Below are 25,859 nucleotides of genomic sequence, written 5' to 3' on the forward strand. Positions count from 1 at the left end.
AAGATAGACGAGGAAACCTTTACTTTATCGCTATCTACACTACATTTCAGTGTTATTTTTTGAAACACATATTCCTCAAATAACTCCTACATAGAAAAATAACTGACTAAAAGTTTTTGATTTGGGTTTAAAAAGCGCTTGGTTGGCTGTTTATGTTATTATTCCATTTGCCAAAAAAAATCATGGTTCAAGGTTTGTTTTTTGGCCTTTTGGTCACCAGTTTTTATCTTTATTGCTGTTCCGTGACGTGCGCCTAAATAGCTTGTGGGAAGCCAACTGTATCGGTTCCCTTTCAGCCCACGACATAGAAAGGAACACGGTGCGTGGGTACGTCGTGACGTTCATTCGTTGTGATGCAGTTTACAAAAGAACGAATATAAACACAATCGTGACGTGTTTCATGTTTAGTGTGATACAACAATTACGCTAAACCTGCGCATATGGAAATGCGGGAATTGGAATGATTAAAGGTGTCGTAAAAGTCGATTAATAAAATAATAAAAAATACGAAAAAATTGTCTTAAGAAACAGAAGACGCAAAATGGTTGCACAAAGCATTGGAGCTGTCGGTTCTCAACATATTTTATCGCGGTAAAAGTTTGCTCTTTTTGTTTCGCCTGGTTGTTGAAGTATGATTTGGTGTGAGTGCGGGGACGACCCTAGGTACAACCCTTTGAATGCGTAAACTATCGTCCTTTTTTAATTTTTCGATTCTTTTCGCATTCGACAATTTTGTTTCAATAGATTTGCATAGCGCAATTTTTACGATTAATGATTAGTCTAGGATGCCACGAAATTTGAACAACCTCATGCTACAAGTAAGTTAGTTAAATAAATAAAACAGGGATTCGTATTTGGAAAGTAGTGGCTATTTCGACGCAATGACAACTTCAACTCTCGCGCCAAAGTTTTACGCGACCGCAAAAAATAGTGAAAATACTGTTACGTGGATAAGTGACGCTGGGAAAGGCAGCTTAAGGACCTTCTTTACAAAAATCCTTTTATAAACAAAATTAATCACCGTATTTGGCGGCAGGGATATCCGGTCCCAGGTAATTTCCCCAAGGTCAGCAACAACATTACTGACTAAGCAAAATTATGGCTTCTTGTGGTGACATGTCAAAACGAATATTTGATTGCTAATTTCCGGAGCAACCCCAACCAGTCTGAGTCTCCTCAGCTGGGCTAAAAGAATAGAAAATGTCACATATTTTTAGCTGTGCCGCGTTTTATAGCAAGCCAAGAGCAGCAACCTTTTTTTCAGTCGCAATCGGAAAGTCCAACGGGGACTACACACAGCTGTTGATAAGTGAGTTACGATAAACAGGACGCGGGCGGGGTTTCCTTGAGATAAAAGCTCATGAAAACAAAGTTGACATAAGCGTTACTGCAATTACCTTTCTTCGGGACTTTTCGCCCAAGTTATTACGAAGCAAACAAAACTCTAGAAAAACTGATAAATACCATTTTCGTAACCTGCATATCCTACTTTTTGAACTTTTTGAGTACTTTAAATCTCAACTAGCTAAGGTAGATATTCTGCCACTCGTTATTATGTACCTCGCATCCTTTTCAGTCGGCCGTCAGCTTTTGTGTTACAAGCATTGATATAGCGACCGGCAAATGGGCCATTGTCAATAAATATTGCTTTTGTGTAAGCATTACCATTCATAGGCGTCACCCTTTCTTAAGCTGTCACTCTCCCTTGACAGTCAAGTATATTAACCTCAACATGAACGCCGGGAAATGGACAAGGACATATTTCTTTGCGAAAACAGTTACCTCACTAACCCAAACAGATGACATTCAAACCAAAATAATCGAATGTTTTCTCAAGCACGGGTGTTCCGCACTGCGAAGCATGTCCACATTTTATTTTCCTCTTAAATCACGACAAGCATACCACGATTTCATCACGGTATTGTAACAAACGGGCCGTTGACGTAAGCGCCCCGCTTGGGGGCCCATTGTGCATCTCACGTGTGGCCCGATTGCGACCTGGTTTTGATTCTGCAGCAAATTTTAAAACTTTTATTGCCACATCATTGCAGATCATTCTGTACTGCCCGCCACTTTCGTTGGTAACAGGGTTTGTTATGTGTGAGCAATGAGACCTGGAGTCAACAGTTTGGTGCTCAACGGTTTACGGCGACTGCACAGTCACGAAAGACTGCTGGTCTTGCTCGGCTGTTTAGCTGGCAGAAGGTCGTTATTAGTCACCAAAAAAGAACCAATGAGACAAAAAAGTTTTATCATTTAAACATAGTTGAACACTTGCGGTATTTGGAGGACTGCAAATGAACGATTCCATTAAAATCTATTGGACACAAGATAGTTGCATGTCTGTGGAGAAGTGTCTGTTGTTATTCCACCTCTGAGAGAAACCAGCCACAGTATGAGACGCACGATAAACCAGAACCTATCTACACATCCGTCGGCATGCGGCTGACACACAGCGCTGCATAACAAACACCCTTCGTGTCTGTGTACGCATTTAATCCCCTAAAACCGAATTACTGAACGAGGCACTAGAGTTTTCCTTTTAAGTGGGGCATTCCACTTTCGTAAACAAGACTTTATTTCCAGGATTGAAAATTACATTTTTATACAAAGAAAACGATTAGTTTTTAAATGCCAACTATGGAAACTCCAAGTAGTTCTTCTATTTTTTGACAAATCACAGCACGTTGTTTTAAGGTGTTTAATCGCGTTCAGGAAAGCGGACACACAAGCAACATGTGCGGAAGTGCGTGAAGTTTTTTCCTGAAAGTTCAACAGAAAAGAAGTACACAATGGTGGATTTCCAGGTTAACTGTTAAACAAGCGCGAAAAAAAAACAGAAAAAATGATCACTATCGCCAATTTCAGAGATTTGGGCAAATAACTTAAAATTTCATAGACAGCTTTTTTCTGCCACTTTTCGCCAAAGCACACGCAGTAGGCCTCTACTGCTACGGCTAATGTACGTTCAACGTATTTACCAAAGCTTTACATACATTCATAGCGATAAATGTCCGTCGTAATGGAAACGCTCTCTATACAGAAACATGCAAGATGTGGCACAAATGTACTTGGGTTATAACAGTAACATCAGATACAACAAAACATCGAATACGCTTGTTGGTCGTTACTTGCAAGGCGTACTAGAGATTAGGACAAAGCGCAATGTCAGTACTTTTAATGTACTTTCTAAGCAGATGTTAAAGTTATGCAGTACCTACTTTGGAATATACGACAGTTTGGCGACGGCGTTTTTCGTTAGGTGGGCTACATATCGCAGCAATTGAGAGAGGTGCAAGATTCAAGGTATTGTCTTGAATAGGTGCAAAAATGTATTGCTGAAAAACTACACAGAAACACGTTAGTAAGCATTATTGGGGTGGTTCCTCCCTACACTCGGGTATTTTGTATACTTAAAAACATCGGTTGTCTAACGGATTTTGCATAAATTATCATCAACAAACAAATATGATATCGCCGAAGTTTTGAACTTTGAAACCTTTCTGCAGTGAGTGCAAAATCAACACAAGCAAAACTTATAAACTCGAGCACACTTTGTACAAGTGTCAGACATCTGAGTACAGCGAAACAAATCCACAAAATAAATAAGCCGAAGGACAATTTCAGTGGCGAGCGACAGAAGAGCAAAAAAAAACAAAATAGGAAACTTCTCTTTTTGTTGGTCGCATTTATCAATCACGTTATAGTTTATTAGCTGTGGGATTTGGTCCCGCATGTTGGGTTGCGCCCCAAAAGGGAATACGGCTTTGGGTTTTAAAGTCGCCTGTGAATGGATCCAGGGGCTCATGTGCTCAAGTCGCGTGACCGCCGGGCCACACCTAGTGACGTCATATCTACTCGGCGATTCCGACCATTCGGCTGCTGGTTGCTTTGGAAAAGCTGAACATCTTCTGTGCAGTTTCGTCCCTGTATTGCTCGGCCACTTTCTTCTTGTTCTGCGAGCAATGGAAAACGTTGGGTTTTTGTTTACTTCTTACGTTAGTTATTGCAAGAACATCCCACGGGCAGAGAAGAATGTAGATTTTTACGTCATTTCAATTTCAAAAGTGTATTTTTTGTGACCTTTTCGTCATGTACTCTTGCTTTGGGAAAGGTTTATTCCAAAACTTTTTGTGACCTTTTCGTCACGTACCTTAACCACCATTACTTCAAAAGTTAACCTGATACAATTTGCAGTCACGTGAGGTAAATGTCGTAACAACCGAGGTCGAAACCATGGCAACATCAAATCGCCGGCCATGAGACAAAAAAAAAACGTCTCCATAAACACAATAATCCATCCCGAAGTTGCCTTTTTTAGCGTTGAATTGAGTATAACCAGAGTTAACTGCATATCTACGATAGGAACGTCGAAAGAATGCGGAGGGTTCGGCAAATGGGGCACGGTGAAATGCAATACCACGTCGGAATGCGGAAGATGTGGCGCTTACTGGTGGGATAACAGACGACACGACACCGTCATCTTTCGGTTTCGAAATCTCGTCAGAAATTAACGCCTGCGTAAAGTCGGTGGGCTTTGCCGCAAAGGTCGCACTCCAAGATAATTGGTAACATACAATAGTTGCGCTGATGTACTTGAGAGGGATTGTGGAATAATATACCGATGGCGCGAAAATCATAACAAAAAAATTACGTAAAACGCCTGTGCACAATTAAGTGGTTCCACACCTTAGCAATAAAATGTTTTTACTTCATGAAATCCACCTAACCAGCAATACTTCTTTCACGTGACACAAGTTAACCTTCAATTCAATTTTAAATGTTACTAGAACAACTTTGTGTCCACGCTTCTGATTTTACACACCTTAGTAAGTTCTTAAAAACCAAATAACAACGCGATACAGTTTTTGAACAAAAAATACAGAAAACAACAAGTTACAAGCAATTTCGGGCTGTTTTATCGAAAAAGGTGTTGTTGACTTTTACAGTATGTTGTTAAAAGCAGCAGAAATGATGGGAGAGAGTCGAATACGCCTGTGAGTCACTCGCATAAATGGTTTCTTTCCCAACAAGAATGAAAACTAGTATACCACAAAACTATAGAGATACCGAACTAAATGTTGGACTTGTTTGAATTTCAGTACGTTTTCAGCAACGAACAAACAGACAATTCCAAACAAATGGCACGTTTTTCTTGCATGAATAACGAAGCGTTTCGCGAGGCTTGGGTTTGGGGGAATGCGGTTTGTCGTCCCGGCGAACAAACCATAGTATGGAACAGATCGGGTTACAAAAGCAACTGGCCCAGAGTCACCGACGAATTTATGTACGTTCATCTTCTTTTCCCCTTGAACAGTTTCGTTGTCATGTGCTTTTGAACGACATTTGCGGATCGTTGGTACTGTGGTACGACTCATTTTTGTTTAGGTTAAGTAAGTTTTTGCTCCTATTATGAAATCTGGAAATGCGATAGCGGAACACAAACAGACAATTGTTCGATATGGAACCCGAAATCCATGCTAAAACCACAGCGGGTTCATAGAAGTTTTGGGTAAACACATCGGTATATTTCACCGCCAAATAGGAGAGGTCCATGCGACGTGACCTCGTCCTGATATGTTTGGTATAATGGTTATGAGGCGAGAGTAACAAATTGCCATCAACACCTATTCGTTAAAAAATACGTGACACATATAAAAAATATGTGAATTACTTGAGCGTGAAATTAATAAAATCAAGGCCACACCTCCGTGCCTGGACTGAACAACAGCGGTGTGGCTTTCAAAAAACGTGATAATGCAATACACATTTCTCTTGCAACCTTATACTATTGAATTGATTTATTTAAAGTTTGTTTTCACTTTAAGGATACACAGGATGACGCTGCACTATGCTGTGTACTGGAGACGTAGCTTGTATGAACAAACCCTTGGATACAAGTTATACGATATGTATTGATCACCAGCATTTTTTGTGGTCGCTTAGTTTAAACGGGGTTAGTAAGGTGAGGACATGTGTGTTATTATTGTTCGACCCTAATCAGTTAAACAGATCGAGAAAAGATGTACTGAAACAAATCATTGCTTTTGTCTTGATAATTTAAAAAAAATGTATTGTGAATAACAAGCATTTGCATTGAATCTACAGGGCAGCGTTTCCCCCACCGGTGGTACGTGACGGCATTCCAGGTGGTACGCGAGTACCTTTCCGTAATTTACGGATGTAGTTCGAATTTAAAAAATCGTAAGTGATCTCAAAATGTTATTTTATCCCCTATAAGGTTACTTTGTAACACTCAACCAAGTGGTACGCGTTGAAATTGTTTTACCTCCAAGTGGAACGCACACAAAAAGGTTGGGAATCACTGTTATAGGGCAATAAAAATAACACAAAAGATTTTTTTCGGTTACCTTTAGAAAAAAAGATTCAAAAAACGATCGACCTTTACATGACTAAGACTAAAACCCTAACTGAACGAACTGTGTTTCTCCCCAACCCAGATCAACACATGATTCAAACCCATAATACCCTACATGCGTTGCTCACGTACGAGCGTGTCGAAGCATTACGAAACCAGACAGGTATGCGTTCGTCGGCAAAGTCGCCGGTTTGGCGATACGGAATGATCGCAACGCAAAAACATTACACGAGAGTAGTTTCCGTCCGGGTCGAGAGAGTAGTTTTGGCATCTTTGGTGGTAACTTGCGAAATGTCCACCCCGTTTGCCGCATTCGGAAAAAAAGGAATTGAAATTTGATTTGCCGTTGCTAGAACAGGGGTACTCCTCATAAAGTGCATCACGATCGTTTTACAACTCACATAAAAAGCTTTTGCTGTTTTTCAACCATTATATCCAACTATTCATGGATAACTGCCCTGATCATGGGCTGGTGGATACGGTGGGAGTCTTACCAGGAGTTACATCGTGCTCTCAAATCCACAACACAGGGTAACTTGAACCCTCATGCGCCGCTACACATTACAGTTGAAATTGCACAGAACAGCAAAATCTGGTGTTCGATGTCCATGCGCTTACGACGAACTTCAATGGACCATAACAAACTGCTTCGCAGTCGATTTTTGCAACCTTGGTGTGACGCGCAAAAAGTTTGAAGAGTCTACGTTTACCCGCCTCACGTTTTCGCTTCCAAGCAAAATTTCCGTCACGCTTGGCTTGAGGTCCAGTTAGGTGTGACATCTCCATTGCAATGCTCTGTAGCTGAACGGTCCATTTGGGCCGCGGCCGCATTCAAACGCTTGGTGTTGGGATTTATCTTCCTAAACGGGCCATAATCACCGAAGTTTATGGATAATACGAACACACAATCTAACCACTACATTGCCTTTGTGTTAAACTACAGACCAGATTCTATTAAAGTTTTCCATATCAAGGCGTGTTCAAAGACAAGTTTAAACGCATTTCAGCGTCGCTCTGTTGTGTCCAATAACATGGGGTAAGTTGAAGCGGTTAAAGGGTATTTTAACGTGAATGCGTTGACATTATCTTCTAAAAAACTGGCCCGCATTTATGCAACAATGGAGCGTTCCTTAGCATACGTGACAAAAGGTCGCTGTACACGAAATGTACTGAGCATCTTCACTTAGAAACTGATAGAAAACTACCAACAATACTTGCTGTATGAAAAGACAGAAAAACTACACGAAGTTTGTGGTAATATTTCGGGATAAATAGAGTTGGACAGGAACCCATTTTGCACAATTGACGAAGCGTTTCCCAACATTCGTAGGAAATAGTTACACTGTACAGTTGTACCGAACATCTTCACTCTGAACTTGAGTTCAAATACACATGAAGGTCCCGAACGCGAGAAATTGTAAACGAACCAATAGGCTAAGCTAAATAATGAAACACTTCACGACAAAGCGTCACACATAGGTAATTTTGAATTAAATAAGGGAAGTTGATAGCAATTATAAGGTGGAGTATCTTCTCAAATGTTGGTTCAGAGTAACGAGATCGCACCAGGTGATAAATGCATTGAGAAAACCAGCCACCCGTGACCGAAATAAACGAAGCCACTGATGCGTAAAACTGTAGACAAATTACCCACAAGGTTTTTTGTTTCCATTTTCGTGGACAAAAGGAACGAGTTTTCGTTATTGTGATGGATACGTGTTTTTTAGGTGCGGGCGAGCTTTTACAATGATGCAGCACTGGACGCGATCAAGTGGAACATCTTGACCTTTAGAAACAAGTGACGTCATCGCGTTATTAGGACTGTGGCTTTGATTTGACCGTTCCTAAACCAGAGCAGCATTGTGTTCCGCATTAAGGCTGAATGACAACGATTACCAATCAGTAACGCCTGCGCGAATAGGCTGATACTGCTTGTTTGAGGGATTCATCATGGCACGTGAGAAGCATGTGGTTAAAAACGGAGAAACGTTTTCTGTAAAAAGTGACAATTTGTTGATGAATGGAGAATGTCACCTTGACTTGCGTTTGGCGAGAGTAAAAGAATGGGCCTAGGGTCGTACCAAGTCATCAAATCAATCAAAGTTACTTTTGCGCATATCGATAAACTTATCGCTATCCAAAAATGTATTGTTGTATTTACTGGTGCGACACGCTTGTTGCATCCAATAAAGCAAGAAATCTTGTAAACCAACATACAAAAAGACATCAGTTCAAAAAGACAAACGCGTTATATACCGACACAAACGCAAGCTCAAAGACCATCCATTTGTCGTTAAAAAAACAACTTGATAAGGTCGTGGACCAAACAAAAACAACCAGGTTTTGTGAGGGATATCAACCGCGAAGCCGCAATGCTGAATCGTTCCAACTTCGTGCTTTCCGCCAGCCTAACGAACAAAGGCGATTTCCATTTGCTGCGGTAAAGAAGGCCGGCCAAGCGTTAAAAGTCGGCGGTTCTGTCTCTCGCTATCGAGAAACGGGCATCTTAGTTACCAGTAAACCGTTGAGGAGACACGAAGCTCAACACATGCGTTTGACGAATCGAAATTCGGACGACGGGACATGGAAAATGGGTGCGGTGGCATCCGTCGAATGACTCTGACGTTTCGGGGGTGACGCAGAACGTCACTATGCCAAAAATAAATTCGGGTCTCGCTCGTAACCACGCCTGGTGTTTGACGTTCGTGCGACCAAAAATAACCGGAAACGTCATGGATTAAAAGTCAACTCACGCAGAATACAATGTTAACTAATGGGCGCAAAATTGGCCGTTCAAAAAAGTTCTTTCTCCTGTCTATATTTCCCACCAACACTCGGTATTACAACATCTTAAGAACGAAACACAGTCATTGGTCAACAATGCAAAGTCAACCTGCCTTCAATCAAAAGATTTAGGCGGATTTACGTCAAAAACCTGGGCGAACCAAGACAATAAAACAATAGTATGGACCAATGAAGAAACCAGGCTCCTCCACCACTGCCTCTGTTTGTTGTTTCAGGCGAAAAGGAACCCCCAACGCGAGGTTTCTGGTTTGGAAATCACCGACAGAAAGTTGCCGAAATAACAAACGCAAATTTGGACTTTTTAATAAAATCATTTGCGGCATTAAAAGATCGTCAAAACTGAACTGGTGTTGGTGGTAATGTTCGTTCATAAACACAGTTGCGCTGGAATAAACGCGACTACAAATCGCAGGAACCGCAAAATACGCGTATTCGCTCAAGTGTTTAAAATTCCGCTTATCCAGCTAAACTGAAGTTAAGGTGTACAATACTAACAACAAAATGCAACATCAAGCTTCGCGATAAGAAAGAAGTACCGCAACGTTAATCCGGCCCTGAAGCTTGCAAATCGCTCACGCTTGGCCGCATAGGGCATAGAAATCAACGCAAAGAACCAGATACATATTGCGAAACAGCGACCTCTAGCGAATACTGTTCAAAATAGAAAGCCATGTCTGTTGTGCGGCTTTAACCAATATATTCAGACGTTTCGATCACAAGATATCGTGGGCTAAAGCGAATGGTCAACTGGACTTACTTTGTGGCGAGCCAATTAAGTATTTAAATCCAATTTGTTTGCATTTAAGCATTGTCCTTATACAAGAACTAACAACCACCTTTTTCTTTTTGCCGATTGGGCCCTTGGGTATCGATGGCAGCCTGGCGAGCATCGACTCGAGTGACTGCACTTTAGTTAGTTTGCCGCTTGGTGGCGCGTGGGACTGACTTCTTCCTCTTGGCGGGAGAGCGGGAGGAACCTGTGAGGTTGTCGAAGATGTTGAAACATATTGATAGTTGTGATGTGGCCACGGTAAAGCTACGATGACTACTACACTGGAATTGTGATTGCAAACGCTACATAGCAATAACCAAACAAAGTGGCGTTTGTGGCAGGTTTTATTTCAGAATTAAGTGCTGTAGTTTCTTTTTGCTTTTTTCATTACTTTAAGTCCAGGTATGATAAAAAAGAATGATAATCGTTCCTTTTATGATAAAGCTACAATAGTACTATACGCAAGAAACAAACCCAAAGCAGAACCTACATTCGCCGGGCGAGGCGACGCGGGTGAGTTCCCGAATTCCTGGTACACTTCAACCTCGCAAGGGAAAGGTTCGGGAGACGACAAGTCCTCGGTGGACGAACTGACCTCGACCTACGTTTTAATGTACATTTCAGAAATTGATAAAATTTTATATTAGCGCAGAAGGAGCTGTTTTTCTCAATGGATAAATCAATACACTCATATTACAGTGGTTGTTCACGAAGAGGTGTGTCAAACATTAAGTCGCTGGGTTTATGATCAACTACCTTGGCCAGCTCCTTGCCGATGTCGTCGATTTTGCTTCTCACGTGTTCGTAGATTTTCTCCTCCTGCTCGGGGTTAGCGATCGATCCAGTCTGTGATTTCAGACTCCTAACAGAATAAAATTGGCATCATGTTAGGTTTAAAAGTAAAATCTTCGTAGTAAGACTTAAGTTATCTTGTTGTCTTCAGCAACAGTAAAGTCATTGTTGCATCAAAACATTACTGTACCTCCAGCGCCAATTGCTGCGGGAGTAAGGTAGAAATACGTGCCAAAAATTAAACATTTTTGTGCCGGAAAAGGGCAAGCTTGACCAAGTGAAGTGGCAACGAAAGATGTTAACACTGAAACGCACAAAACTATTTTGCGTAATAACATGCTTTGATGGTCGAAAAAACGAAAACACAGTATATACGAAAAAACGAACATCGCCTGTTACGCGGTTTCGCAAATCACATAAAACTACAGTGGCAGGTGATTTAGGTAACGACAATAGAATGGGACCTCGAACGATTTTGTGACTGTGGTGTATACTGTATTTGAAAACAACAGGGTGCAAATGATAAAGGCACGTTCCGTGACAGCAGTATCGTCGAACGACGGTGAAATGTATTGTGTGTACGGGTCTACTTACATGCCGCGGAAAAGCAATTGCTTGTGGGCATTGGTGACTTGTCGCGCGTAACCCACTTCACCATCCAGGGCAAGTTTGGCGGCAGATTGACTCGCATAAGCTCCTGTGAAAACATCAAAGTGGGTATGTGTGTCAATGTCATTACCATCACTGCCCCTAGAATTTGTGCTTTGCTTCATTCTGTTTGAAGTTTAAATTTATATTTGAATAAGCACGTCAGAATGGCGAAGTTAATGTTTCCGTAAGATTTTAAAGATCACACTGACGCTGATCGTCAATCACGTTTTGTGGGTAATTTTGGACCCTTCTTTCTGTTGTTTTACTTTAAACCAGTTTTTCTTTTGAGAATGTAATTGGGTTACGTGTGGGGAAAAAGAGAACTTACAATTTTAAGACTAATATCTGTACTTACATAAAATGCACATTAATCAAGACAAGTATGTAAATTAGCGCTAGGTTTGCGGATACTATACGGCAATGGATTTATTCACACAATATGTTGTACAGAATTCCATGTTTTTTAAACAAAGAGAGTAATGAAAGTCGTTCAGTCAGCAATAATAGCAGATTATGGATTGATGTCAGCCAAACCAATTTTTTTAAATCACACTAATCTATGCAGCATGTTTCACATTCCACTTCTACACAAACTAATTTTACATCGTTGCAGAAAAGCTTTGTAAAAAAAAAATATACCACAAAATGAAAATTGACAGTCGCTTACCAACGACGCCCAGGTTCATGTCGATTTCAGCAACTTCTCTACTTTCAGTGACAGGTCGCATCTGGGAGATGACGCGCATGCGCACACTGCCATCTGGCGGTCGATAGATTATCTTCAGTTGGAAAGGCGCCACAGTTGGTGGAGACACGTTTTCAAATTCTGAAAGTTATGCGCGTTTAAATATTTTAAAGAAAAAGGCGGCGTTTTGGCTACACGCCATTCTACGTAAGAGTACATTAAAATTTTACTGAAATATCATCAAGTTTTATACAGAAAGCTACGTCAAATAATATTTTGAAACGCTTACACTCTGCTAAGATCGCTTTGGTTACCTGGTTTACAATGCATAACATAAAGCATGTATTTGATTCCAATGGCAACAAGACATCGTGTTACACGACAATACAAACAAAACACAACAACGCGCACCTCCTTCCCTCTTTATTCCGTAGCGAAAAGATATTTCCGAATCGTTCGTTGTGTTTCCAACGAACTGAGCAATTGTGCTTCCAACCGCTCCCTCTGTGTTGCTGAAGTAGCTGCAGAAATCAGGACTTCGTTAAAAATTCATTGTGAGTGTATGTTCTTTTGTGCAACGTTTTATTTACAGTTTTGATTTAATTCATATGACTTGACTAACGTATCTACGTTGTTGTTCTCACAAAAGCGTAATAAACTGCACCTAAGGGTCAAACCTGTTGCTTTGCTGTGGGTACAAGCCAAAACTTTATGCAATTTTCTGTTGTCTCATATATAGAGTCCAATGCATTCGACCTAATACATCCTGTACCACTCAATAGTTCAAGGCTCCTCTGACAAAAAAACTACTTGTTTGGAGGACGTTTCGGTCGTTATTGGACCTGGCAGCATTAGCAACAAACCATCCTGTACCACACTTAACTAATTTATTTTCCCATATTCACTCTCACTTTTTAGTATACTCAAAAAATGCGTATGAACATATTCAAGAAGGTTGTAAAAAAACCTTTCAAATATTCGAACAACAAATTAACCAATAATGAAAGACATACGTACAGCTGCTTGTGCGTGACAAGATCAATCGAAACGTTGGTGGCAAGAACCGTATCGGTGAGGATGTCGTTAAACTCTTCCGAGATCCTGTTCGCTTCCACAATGCTCACCTTAACACACAAAAGCATAACAGCCATAGCAAACACACGTGCCGTGACAATGGTTGGTTCAATACACGACATATGGCTGACGGAGATTAACACAACACTTATTTTATGTGTTTGTGTAGTACATTGTTTACGGGTCGTACGCAAAAGTTTGTTTGAGTTGTCACATGAAGAAGACGGGAAACAGCATGCTGATGAAAAACAATGTACTACACAGGATCGGCGAACCAAACCACCCTGGTAGGCAGTCGATCGATACCGTATCTATAGTTGCTGAGTAAGATTGACTTAAAAATTTTACTCAGCAGGAAACAACATATTCGTTACTTCCACATAACAAATATTGCGTTGGCATTTTTAAGGTTCGCATGCTAAATATATTGAAAAGCACTCTATTTTTTGCTTAAACAGTTTGACCAGTGCTGTCAATTTCTACGCCTCCAAATATCCTTCAACGCACAATGCAACTGCGTTTGTTTTGTTTGTGGGTGTATTGTATCCTGTTACACTGGGACTCGCCCACGTGGGCAAGCACGAACCGAATCGAGTCCGGCCAGCGGGGTTAGTCAAAAGCTGCACTGGTGAGACATGAGATGCCTGGGTAGTATCACCGTCTGCACAGCTCGATCATCACGATTTGCTTTATTGCTCTTTAACGGGACTATACTATGGGTGATAACCATTCGTTTATGGTTGAACAATGACATTTAAACACAGGCAACTTGTACTGACAAGTACAATATTTATGTTGTCAAACAAAATAAAAATGTCTCAACGACGTTGAAATGTTTTATTTTTAGTGCACGATTACGAAAGCGATGACAACAATTTTGCGCGATTTCGCAATGTTGTCGAGCGTTTTCCGCTAGGTGGTGCGCACGCAGGCCCAAAGCAGCTAACGAGCTGAAAGATTTTCTGTGAACTTCTTGTGCCGATTTCTCGCCATTATGTTTAACCCTTGTTGTATTTTTTTGCCTTCTTGCTTAGCCTTTTCTTCAATTGTACGCCTTTAGCGTCGTTTTTCAATAATAAGAATAAAAAAAAAGATTTTTTTTGTGACCAGCTACTAAAAAGTACAACACGAGAAGCATGTATTATGGTTATGTAAAATTTTAAGGAAAAAAAACAGTTGCGAAACAACATCTTAGCAGTTACTGTAAGAGTTGAAACAATTGGCTTTTTGTTTTCCTAATGGCGAAGATAATTTTTAAAGCCAATACATTATACTTGTACATTTAAAAGTATAATATGAGGTCAATTGGTTCTCTTTTAAATGTCAGTTTTATTCTACTTCTAGCACTTTAACAAAAGCATTCGTGTTCAAAATAACGTATTACGCTAAGTTACAACATTACCCTCACGATATGTGCAAAATATTACCCTCAAGTTTTCTACATTTTAAGTGTGGAGCGACGTGCGCAAACTATATCATAACTCATGTTATATATTTAACGTAACGGACAAATGTTAAATGATCGCTGGGTCTTCTCTCACAACATCTTCCAGTGCAATGTTCACAAAAGTTGCTTAATCTTTACTGTCAAGGAAAAGCAAACAACCTTGCGGTATACCTGTTAATGATTTCCCCGTTGCGCTGGTGGTTTTATCGCTGTAGCTTTTAAGTTGTAGGCTACAAAATTGACCAGCTTGGAAACATTTGCTTGGACTTTCCCAATACTAAGTATGCAATGCCTTTATTATAAGTAAGTCTTGCAAATCCCGCAAAAGTACAGACGGAGAGCGTTGTGTTTCTTTCTCTGATCAATGTCCACTCAGGTATAAATTTTAAAGCGCTTGTAAATCGTTTTGTATACAAGATTAACTAGGAGGGCATCGTCAAGCTTACGCAAGGTAGAGGAAGTCAAGGAAAATCAACACGAGCCTTTTCTAAGGAAGCGCCGCTACTGAAATTCAATAAATCATCAGTGTAATAAAATAGGCACGCAATTTCTACTTCATACAGCGAACAGAGCCCCACAAAGAACCTATCCTGATGAAAAGTTATTGCGGTAATTACAGCGCCCAGCGTAGCGGTTTGCAGCAATAACCTCGTTCGGACGCCTATACTTACTCTCCTTTGTGTATATCGTTATTTAAGTCTATAGTAATGACCAGGGAATTTGCGTTCGCGAATTAAATTTCATTAAAGTAAAAAGCGCATCCATCCCACCTTTCCCGACGTCTTGTGGGCGACTTTGCCTAATTCCACCAACCGACAATCCGTACCAGCAATACTCAGGATGGACACGATCACTCTGCGTTGAAAACGAGTATAGAGGTTACGGTTTGTTAGCCAACCAACGCGGCACTAACGTGGACTAACCAAGCTAATACATAATAAAAAACAATAGTCAATAGTGCATGTTAAGTGGCTGCACATGCTTGCTGCCATCACAGAACCATCCCAAAAGTCTTTCATTAAAGAGGTAACAGACGAAGTAGTGATTAGGGATTACGCGCAACGAAATTATCGCAGCGCTGTTGTCGTTACCTCCTTACAAAATTTGTAGTCAGGGTTTGCAAGTAAAACGTGACACGCGAATGCATTCAAAGTACGTAAGTAACTCGTTAAACCCATACTACCACTAAGGTTAGCGGGGTTATGTCCTGCGATACAGCCATCAGGCGTGGGTCGGCCTGAAAACGTAACAGGGAAAGCGAAATGCCATTCTGTTAATGCGTTATTTTAACTATTTGCAAAAATGCTATATCTTTAATATATGTAAACATAAGAATGGTATAACCCCCATCTTTATTATAGCCTGTGCAACAAATATTACATATTTCCCAAATCTAACGATAGAGCGCAATTGGGTTTTTTATAACTTCCAGCAGCAAGTTTTTGGCGGTAAATGACGAACAAGCAACAAATATATCGTACCCAGATTTGGAGGCTAGTTCGGCGGTTTGATTGTAGAAGTGATGACAAAGTTGGTAGTCGCTCTCCGTCTCCAAGCTTCCAATGCCCACGTTCGCCCTTCCATCCGTACACACGATCACCTGTACATAAGCAATAGCGCTAACATTTATCACGTTAAGGTGCTGGCGGTATTAATGGGGCTGGCTGAGACGTACAGGCAGGTAAACGTGACTCACACGCTCCCAACAGTTTCATTTTAACGCATTTATTTGTCAGATAAATAAAGACAACCAAATCGTGTTCGCATGGTCGTATGCTGGGAGAGGAGGATATGCTATCAGGTGCGCGGCTGCGCGGGTCAAGCACAGACAGTAGTCGTATATGAGTGATGAGGTACGACCGGTCGCACAAGACTATCAACACAGGAGTGCATTTGACACCTTACATAATTACCAAAAGTGGTGATTTTGTCATTTTCGGCATGTCTGTAAAACTCACTTTCACTTACTTCAAAGAGTGTTATCATCATGTGCACCAAATTATCAAAAAAATACTAAATATATGCTTCGCCTGTGTACACTATTTAACGCTTTCAACAGGTTGAAGCCAGTTTTTTCAGAATGACGTCACACATGACGCACATAAACGAGTAGTGGTGACAAATCACCAGAGCCGTCTATCTGTTGTCATATCGAGTCAGGTGATATAACAGGTGAAGTGGTGACGACGGAAACACCCCGATATAATAACTAACTTCCGAACACTGTGAAGACAAAGCATTAATAAACATGCCAAGTGTCCATGAACAAGTTTAAAAAGCCTTCACACGGTCGCCATAACAACCTTCAATTTGTAATCGCACGGGCGAAACCGTGTCGAATAGAGGTACGTGACCGATGTTGTTACAGCAGGTGGGCAAAAGTCATGTGATCTAGGTCGTTGTGTGAGAGTCATTCATCCATGACGCTGTGGCCACAAGCTCTTAAACTATTTCAAGGTCGTCTTTCTATGACGCTGGTAGACACAAAACTATAAATAGGGATTTGTTTGGGGCTGTAGGAAAAGAGAACGATACTAAATCCCCAGTTTTCTTCCAGCAGCCCCGACCGGTGACCTAGTTATCAACAAGACTTCAAAATACCAACCAGGTAAAACTGGATAAACCGGACGAAATACTTCCGCAATAACGTAATACGCTAGACGTCATACTGAATGCAGAATGGTCCTGCGTGGGATAGAGACTATTGGAAATAATGAGAGAGTGGATATTGATATGAATGAAACACAATCCACACAATTACTGCAAACCAAAATAAACAACACAACGGCCTATGACGTGGCATAATAGACAAAAAATCACGCACTTCGGATATTTGGTATATTTAAATATGTCCTACCTGAGAGCCGGGCTTTTGAGAAGCAAGTGCCGTTGAAATCAGCAAAGCCGGTCCAAGCGCTGTTCCGCCAGATTCCTTGAGGCTGGACAAAATAATAAGCGTTTGCTACAATTTCAAAAGTGGTGACGACCACACGTTCTATAGGCGAAAATACTTAAATACATCCAAGGGCGGCAAGCTTCCGTCCTTTATAAATATTCCCTTCCGCGATTAGCGTTTAAGCTTCCTGTACTTACATCCTCAAAACAATTTAAAATTCAAATACAAAAAGGCCTCGAAAAACGTGATTCGAACAAATGAATTTCGGATACAGTCCTTAATCGTGCAGATAGTGGTTTCGGTTCCCCTTTGATCTGAATGCTTATGATATTCAAATAGGTTTTGCTTCGAGTATTTCCTAAGTGAAAGCAAAACGAAATATACTGTACTTGGAGACGGCGTTGTCAAGTTGGCCTCTCGTCATCGAGATAGGTCCCGGCAAAGGGACGGTCGAACCAACGTGGTGAAGATAGTCGTAATCGTACAACTGCATATCGGTGAGGGAAAACTGCTGCCCCGCCGAGCCGTCGCCTAAAACCTGAACCTGAAAAATGCCAAATATTTTTACTGCGCATGCAACTGAAAACGTACGGTTTTGCACGCAACAGAGAAATCAATGTTCCCCTGGTGCTTGACCTAGTTTGTCAGATTTCTAACCCACGCTGAAGGCAACAGTTTAATTTGAACCCAAATGCTGTTTTAAATACACACCACAGGATTGGCTGTTACGTATTTCAGGAAACAAAAAACATAGATTTTTAGTGTATCTTTTTATTAGTCAAGCCTTGATACCAGAAACCGGAAAACGCAATTTCATTGCAAAACAAACTCATGCACAGAAACACAAGACTTTTAAAACAAAAACTTTCGTTATTATTACAGAAAAGAGGCTAGTTAAGAAAACTTACAATGTTACTGAAGGTTACCAGTGCTACCCTGGCATTGGGATTGGAGAGGGAAATTCTGTTGAGCTGTTCATAGATGGCATATTGGACTCCCTTAAAACAAGCAAAATGTCAAGTTTCCTGTATTTTTCTTTGGAAAATCTCAAGTAAAATGTACATTGGTATTTATGGTGGAAAACAGTTGGTTGTTCTATGCCAAGACAATAAATTGAGAAATGTTTCACAAATAAAAGGAAAAGCATTTTTGATGACGATAATAAACAAGTAAACTAATTCTGCATGTAAGCCTACCTGTAGCCTAGACACAAACAGTGACCCTGAAGCAGCTTCAATCTAAAACAATAATATAAAAGATGTTAAAATACACCAGAATGGTTACTGCCCTACCAATGTCAGCAATGAACTACCTTGGATGTGACGCACATGCTTCCCGAAGTGTCAATACAGAGAATCACAAGTGGGTCTTCAACGGCTTGGGGTTGCTCGGCATGCCGCAAAACATATGTTATGTCATGTGCTGATTCAAATGGCACTTGGGGACAATCTGTCAGGTTTTTCGTGCCACAGAATTTGCATACCCATTCCTGCAACACACAAAACACATGTTTTAATGCATAGTATAATCGCTCACAAAGAAAACATTTTAGTATATTATAACATAGTTGGCAAACCAGCTAGTTATGTTTAGAATAAAGAGGTCACAACTAATTTTTACCTCAGAAAAATTAGTGCTTGATGCCAAACAGGAGTTACAAAGCACAGGAGGTGTGTTGCACAATGTACTCCCAGAAGTTTCACCAATGATGCCAAGTTTAACGCACACAACATTAGTATCAGCAGAAGAATATACAGACTCTGGAGAAGGTGCACTGTAAATAAAAAATAATTTAGATACAGTGTAAAAATACGTCAAAGTAAAATCAGCTGATGCGATCGTTACGACACCACACCTTTTCACTGTTGTTGGACTTTCTCTCTGCATGTCCCTTTTAATCATGCTCTGAGATAGGTGTGGAGCTGATGCCCTGATCATAGGGTTCTGGAAAATAGACAAGTTAACCACTTTATAACAAACAAAAAACATAGGGGTTGCGATCATGCAAATTTAGTGATACAAAACAATTAAGCGTGTGCAAAACAAATGTGTACAAACCAGGAATTCCTTGATAGGTTTACACCAACAACTATTAACCAAGTCACCCAAGCACATGCAAGTTAAATTAAAATGTTAAAAACTATTTTCACAACATACCACTGCAAGCTCAGTTTGCAAATTAGGTTCAGCAGAATGGAAATTTTCTGCATTGCCATTTTCAACCACTACCGGTGACTGCACGCTGTCCTGAGGAAACTCTGCATCACGCCTTACCAGACTTCCAGTTAGCTGTGGTGCAGTGGGAACAATGCTTGGTGTATCCAAACTTACAGGTGTGGCATCAGGTTCTGGTAATTCTGGGTATAACTTCTGGTGACTTTTGCCATTGTTCATTTCATAAGGATTTGGCACAGCGGCTTTCGGCGGAGCAGCAATGGCATCCCATGGAACCTCTTCTTCAGGTTTTGAAAGTGACTTGGATGCAGTCTTCGCCTTTACAGGAGTATCGTCAGAGTTTTGACTGGGTGTTACAGCAGTGTCGGATGGTGGCAAGGGCAGTCTTCGCTTAAAGGAAGAAGGTGGAGGTCGCAGTGTAGGTATGTTAGCTGTGGGCGCACCTTTACTTGCAGGCCGTGGTACATAAATAGGTTCATTATTGGAATTAGATTTGTCTGCTGTAGTTGTTTGTCCAGGGGGCAGGGTTTTTCTTGGGGGCAGTGGAGGACCACTGCTTACACTATGTAGTTGCTCTGCTTGCCCATTTTGGATGGCAGTTGCACTAGGGTTGGGAGTTTTAATTTGCTTTTCTCTTTCATCTAAAGCCTGCAGAAAATATATCACTGAATTAATATTTTGTTAATATAAAGTTATTTTTTGACCTTCAAACCTGGAGTAAAAACAAAACAAATATTGAAATATGTATAAAAAAAAATTTTCAGGTATTTACTAACAGTAGAAAAGGTCCTGTTAGCTAGTTTTTATTCCAATGTTTTAAAAAGGGCAAGGGTGCACAAGGGCAACATATTTGAACCACAAAGGCAGTATCAGGGGTTTCACATTACTTTACCAAGCTGAGAAAATCAAAGAGTTGGGACCACCACAAAGCGAAAGACAAACAATGATATGTGTGTTTGGCACTGTGCCCAGAAAGGAAAGAGAGAGAGTGGTTTGCTATGAGGGGAATACCCACATGCACAACATAATGTCTGATTAATGGTGTTGAGCAGATTAACTGAGTGAGAAAGTAAACAATTTTCCTGGTATTGTTACCCTAGGCACTACAGGCAATTGATCGTGTAACAACATACTTTTCGAAGCTTGTCCGATAAAGATTGACTGCCATATACTGAAGGTTTTTTAGGAATTTGGGGCTTGGCTTGGCTTTTTCTGTCCCTGAAAACAAATTGCAGAAATAACACAGAAAAAAGCACTTGCAAAAAATAAAATACAGATCAAATGGTGAAAATTATAGCATTGTCGATGTAAGCCACAGATTTTATAAAAACCACTTGTGATCAAAAAAAGAAGAAGCATATGTTGTTTATCAAAGTAACAGGAAAGCATATCTACCTTTGTATAGATGTCCGATCAATCGATTCATAAATTGGATCATACAATGCCTCCTTGGGTTGCTGAACTGTATAAATACACATTATAACATGTGTTACTAAAGTCTGACTGGGCTAAAAGGTTGAAACTCAATGCTTATTGGTATGTATGACAACACAGAGGTTTGAAGAACGACAAGTGAAGGCAATGCAACTTTGTAAATGTTATCCAAATTCTATTTTACAGTTTTGCAAATTGTTTAAATAAATATTAGAGTGATGATTAGTTATGAAGAAATAAAATATTACCTGAAGTGTTGTGACTTTCAGCCCCTTTAGGAACACTAAAGTAAAGAATATGTTCAACAATATTGTTTATTAAACTGACAAATGATAAACCATAAACTTCTAAATACCTGGAGTAGTAAGTATCTGCAGAACCAGCATAAACGTGACTTGAACCAAAATCCATTTCTGCTTGTTATTTTATGTAGTCCATTCAAATGCTTTTCTTTAGCAGTAACCAGAATATGTTTCTTAGCAGTAACCAGAATAAGAATAAGTTGCACACCACCCTGTAAATTGTAACCGACTTTAGATTACGTTTGCGATCGGGCAGGTGCGTTACAAAGTTGTAGTCAGATCAGAGCAATTGTACTAGTGCACTCATACTGCTTTGTCATGAAGCGCTCGCGTTCTTACCAAATATTTGCACTTAAACCCTGAACAACAGAACGGCCAGGTACATGCGACTGACGCGTTGATCCAAACACGCAAATGTGCACATTTGAAGAATGGTACACGACACATTGAAATCTATCCGTTTTTGAGCTGTTCAACCAAATGAGTATGCACTAATAATTTTCAATCAAAATGTTGCTGCGATCCTACGACTGACGGTGATTCTCCGTGAGGAAATCACCTTAAACGTGGGCCTGATTGACAACCTTTATGGTTTTATCGGTGCCCATGCCAATTTGAGCTGTTATAAACTGTTCACCTGCGAAGTTGCTTTCTGCGCAAAATACATTTGATTTGATTTGCTTTGCTTTTCCTGGCGAAACTACGGTTTGCCAAAACCCACAAGCTCTATCTCAAACGTGCTACGTGCTGGCGATCAAAATCAACAGAAACGAAACGACAAAGGCAAACACCAAGCGCAGGCTTTGTGACGTCATGGCGTCCTTGTCGATGCTCTCTACCGACGTCTCACGGAAAAATAAACAACGATTTTTTTCGTTCCAACACGACTACTCTTCATATCATTTTAATCCTCAATGATGTGTCACGTAATGGAAAAAATGGTAGGAACTAATAGTCCGTCAATCGAAAAACCACTCAAATAGTCGGTATTTCTTTGGTCATTCATCCGGCATATCAAATCACATTTCGATCAGTTTCTATTGGAAACCTTATTAACGATAAGCAGTCACCCAACTACACTGCGAAAAGTTGCTCTCCAGATGCTGTTCGCCTAACGTTTCTCAACAAAACGTTAGTCCAAGACAAAATCTCCCCAGAGCTTCAATTCAGAACAAATAACAGTTTAGGTCAGCCTTTTGTAAGACTTATGATTATACGCTGCAATATCTGAACGTCGTGACTAATTCTACTACACACACAATTTAAAGGCGCTAGCCTTCGTTATGACGCAAGCGCAATACTCAGATGATGCTCCGTATTTTCTCAGAAACTATATCGGAACTCTTTATCCACAAATACTGCTGATGGAACATTACGTCGGTCTCAGTGAGACAAGACAAAATTACTCCAACTTGCAGACAATATTTAGGCAACTCCATGCTTTTTACTCCGTATTTCGTACATGTATCTCAGCAATAAACAATAAGGTTACTCCGAAAGCTTACATCACCACATAAAGTCAGTGTTTAAAATACAAGCTCACAAAAAAAGATTGTTTTTACAACACTGTGCTTGTATAACTCAACATCACAAGAACGTGATCTACCATTGTTTGAATATAGTGTCCATGTAAGGAAAATTTGCACAAGTAAGGGAATCAATAAAAATTTAAAAAAAAATAAAAATGAACATTTTAGCACCCCACAGTAAACAGAATTCAGAACAGTTACTGACAAAATATTTTGCAAAGACAATAACAGGAAAAAGAGTTTCATAAATATGTCATGTTATACATAAGCTTGTGTATTTGTATATAGAAATATTGAAGCCAAGTTGCAGAAGTACGATGCAAAGAAAAAACAATACATCAATCAAAGAAAGCAACACAAACATTGATAAACTCTTGTATACAGTGTGGAATTGTCACACCCAAAAACACAACATTGCAGTACCCTTTAACACAAAATCCCTCTCTTTTTTTAGATCAGTGGCTCTTAACCTTTTTATAGTCACTCTTTCATTAAATCACCCACAAAAAATATACTTGAAGCTGTTGTGTAACAAGCACAGTTGTTCATTTCTTTAAAAAATAAAATACAAGTTTAGAACCCATCATTTATTTTTTTAAAAATAAACAAAATGTACACAATTTTAATAAGACAAACCACAGGTTGGGAATCACTTGTTTTAGAATAACCACCCTTAATGTTACAGGCAGTAAATAAATAAAAAACAAGTTTTTGTACTATACAGTATTGTTGTTGTTTTCAATGAAGCTGGTGTCAGATACTGCTCTTTCCAGCAAGTTAAATATTGCAAATATAGGAGGTACTTCAAACAGGAACAACATTACTCATCACTCCTACTGCCGAGTGTCTGTGGTGACATCAATTTGTGCAGGTTCACCACATTCAACTGTTGCAGAGTTTTGAGCTCTGAAAGGCCAACAAAATTAAGCTAGAGCCAGTGTTTTTTTAATAAATCAACCCAATTTCTGCACTGACCGCCATACAAAGAACACAAACATTAACATATTGTTGTAATTTTAGGGCCATTATATTTCAGTATTACTGGAAAGAAAATGTAACTATACATCAATGTTTATGATATTGCAACATGTAAAATTTGTAAATAATAAATATTTAGGAACCTTGTTGCCCTTCTCACAAAATCCTCTTCAGCTGCTCTCTCCTCTGCTTCAAGCTCAGCGTCCTCGATTTCCTCCTCTTCCATACGTTTGATTTCGTCAATCGCATACTGATATTTGGGACTCGTAATTCCAAAGAAATAGGCTAACTTTTCTCCAAGGTAATCACACACTACATTATATATACATATGAAAGTTTGGATATTACACTGCACTTACAAGTTAAAAACAAACATACAACAGGTTTAACCAATAACGTAACTCACAAACTTGACAAAAAAAAACATATTTGTAAAAACTAAAATGTTCAAAGGTACAATGGTGTTAATTATAACATTTTAACTTGGCATCTAAATAATTACCAATTAACTTACCAGCAAGTCCACTGAAAGCTGATTGTACAGTGTAGTACCAGAAGTATCCAGGCCAGGTTAACTTTGACTAAACAAAAACACATATTATTAGTTTAAATGAGTATAAATTAGGGTATAAGTCAAACATAAACACAGACAGTCTATTGTAATCCTATATTAACCCAACTGACACAACTGTGTGTCCAATAAATTAATAATCATCAAAGTTTTACCACGTCAACTGGAGGGGGTGGTGGTCCATCTACTTCTTCCTCTTCATCAGTACTATATTCTTCCAAAATTCCATCACTGCAGTGAATTAATCTTCTGGGAACCTTGAAAATTTTTTACGTAGGAACTGAACAGAACACTGTTTATGTATGAACATGGCTGATAAAAAATACAAATATCTATTCATCTAAGACTTAAAACACTGTAGTTTAAATGGGCATGACCAGAGACACAAACAGTTTCAACTCCCTTTGTTTAACATTCACAATATCAAGGCCAAATCAGGTAATAGTACTGTCAAGTCTCTCTAAGTCAGAATACATAAGCATATATTTACAGCTAAACAAAAATTAAGAATTGACCATTATCGGAACTCCCTTCAAAGCTGATTGTTAAATGTAATTTCCATGACATACTCACCTTAACTTTTCCATTTTTGTCAATTTTAAAATGCTCCAGCCCGTCGGGGCCCAGTATAGCTGTTTCCAATGAAGGAGTTTCGTCCGGCTTTTGATCCTCCATTTGTTATGACTTTATGAGGTAATGAAGAACAACAAGGGACGGTTAACCAGCACGAAACCCACCACTCAACTGTTTGAATGTTAGAGACAAAAAATATTTCTGATACAAATTACACTGTTTTTGTACAAGTTTTCACCACAGTTACACAACTTCTAGTTGAATAACGGCGAACAATTGACCGATTACTTGGTACTCCCAAGTCCCAACAAGTTACAGGGAGATAAACAAACAAATAGAAATAATACACCCGAGACAAAACAAAGTTATAGTCCTTTAGCGACACCAAACGGCAAATTTATTTTATGTTGCATACACTAGAAGTCAAAAAATAACAAATAAAACATTGGTTGGCGGGTAATTGGCAGCATTGGCCAAGCGCCCGACCCATATACCAAGAAGAAAACCTGGTCGGGATTCGTGGTCAGGATATCCTTGGTTCAAATCCCAGTGTTTTAAAAAATTGTTTTCTAAATATTTTTTTCCTAAAGATAAAGCTGTCAAAATGGTACTTTTCTTCTAACTATGTTTGCCGCGAACCTTTTTTTATGGTCAATAATTAACTTTTATTTGTACCAAACAGCCAGGACGACGAATTCCGGTTTACGATCGCCCTCAACAATTTTGATTTTGTGTATTCAGGGGGCCACTTCCCCTACATGCAAAATGCACAAAACCGCGTAGCAATTCGCGTGTT

General features: G+C 39.7%; 2 protein-coding genes across 4 annotated transcripts; both read right to left on the reverse strand.

The window, feature by feature from the left end:
• Positions 1–2,693: 2,693 nt before the first annotated feature.
• LOC145888464 (uncharacterized) lies at positions 2,694–21,620 on the reverse strand. Of its 3 annotated transcripts, none has more exons than XM_082979214.1 (22): positions 21,466–21,620; positions 21,359–21,393; positions 21,072–21,138; positions 20,810–20,894; positions 19,776–20,324; positions 19,357–19,445; positions 19,122–19,275; positions 18,814–18,990; positions 18,698–18,739; positions 18,410–18,499; positions 17,891–18,045; positions 17,463–17,544; positions 16,087–16,205; positions 15,376–15,460; positions 13,102–13,208; positions 12,496–12,605; positions 12,067–12,225; positions 11,343–11,445; positions 10,713–10,818; positions 10,447–10,557; positions 10,021–10,161; positions 2,694–3,956 (listed from the first exon to the last, which is right to left on the reverse strand). In XM_082979214.1, the coding sequence occupies exons 1-22, from the start codon at positions 21,519–21,521 to the stop codon at positions 3,855–3,857; spliced, it is 2,724 nt and encodes a 907-aa protein (XP_082835340.1). In that variant the 5' UTR covers positions 21,522–21,620; the 3' UTR covers positions 2,694–3,854. The 3 variants fall into 3 exon arrangements, with proteins under 3 accessions (XP_082835340.1, XP_082835339.1, XP_082835338.1); XM_082979213.1 differs by having other exon boundaries at positions 19,662–20,324; XM_082979212.1 differs by having other exon boundaries at positions 19,659–20,324.
• Positions 21,621–22,865: 1,245 nt separating this feature from the next.
• Positions 22,866–25,379, reverse strand: LOC145888435 (protein FAM177A-like). The gene is made up of 5 exons (XM_082979181.1): positions 25,064–25,379; positions 24,646–24,747; positions 24,434–24,500; positions 24,063–24,231; positions 22,866–23,847 (listed from the first exon to the last, which is right to left on the reverse strand). The coding sequence occupies exons 1-5, from the start codon at positions 25,163–25,165 to the stop codon at positions 23,775–23,777; spliced, it is 513 nt and encodes a 170-aa protein (XP_082835307.1). The 5' UTR covers positions 25,166–25,379; the 3' UTR covers positions 22,866–23,774.
• Between the last annotated feature and the right edge of the window lie 480 nt (positions 25,380–25,859).

This window comes from Ascidia mentula, chromosome 2 (genome assembly GCF_947561715.1).
Source record: "Ascidia mentula chromosome 2, kaAscMent1.1, whole genome shotgun sequence".
In the NCBI taxonomy this organism is placed as follows: domain Eukaryota; kingdom Metazoa; phylum Chordata; class Ascidiacea; order Phlebobranchia; family Ascidiidae; genus Ascidia; species Ascidia mentula.

Bases quoted from the DNA above. Each gene is read 5' to 3' on its own strand.
- LOC145888435 (XM_082979181.1), bottom strand. From the start codon at position 25,165: ATGGAGGATCAAAAGCCGGACGAAACTCCTTCATTGGAAACAGCTATA. The intron at 24,748-25,063 runs GTGAGTATGTCA...AAAATTTTCAAG, and splicing joins ACAAAAATGGAAAAGTTAAG to GTTCCCAGAAGATTAATTCA. The intron at 24,501-24,645 runs GTAAAACTTTGA...GTTTTTGTTTAG, and splicing joins CACCCCCTCCAGTTGACGTG to TCAAAGTTAACCTGGCCTGG.
- LOC145888464 (XM_082979212.1), bottom strand. From the start codon at position 21,521: ATGGATTTTGGTTCAAGTCACGTTTATGCTGGTTCTGCAGATACTTAC. The intron at 12,226-12,495 runs GTGCGCGTTGTT...CATAACTTTCAG, and splicing joins CGGAATAAAGAGGGAAGGAG to AATTTGAAAACGTGTCTCCA. The intron at 3,957-10,020 runs GTGGTTGTTAGT...CATTGCTCGCAG, and splicing joins CAATCGGCAAAAAGAAAAAG to AACAAGAAGAAAGTGGCCGA.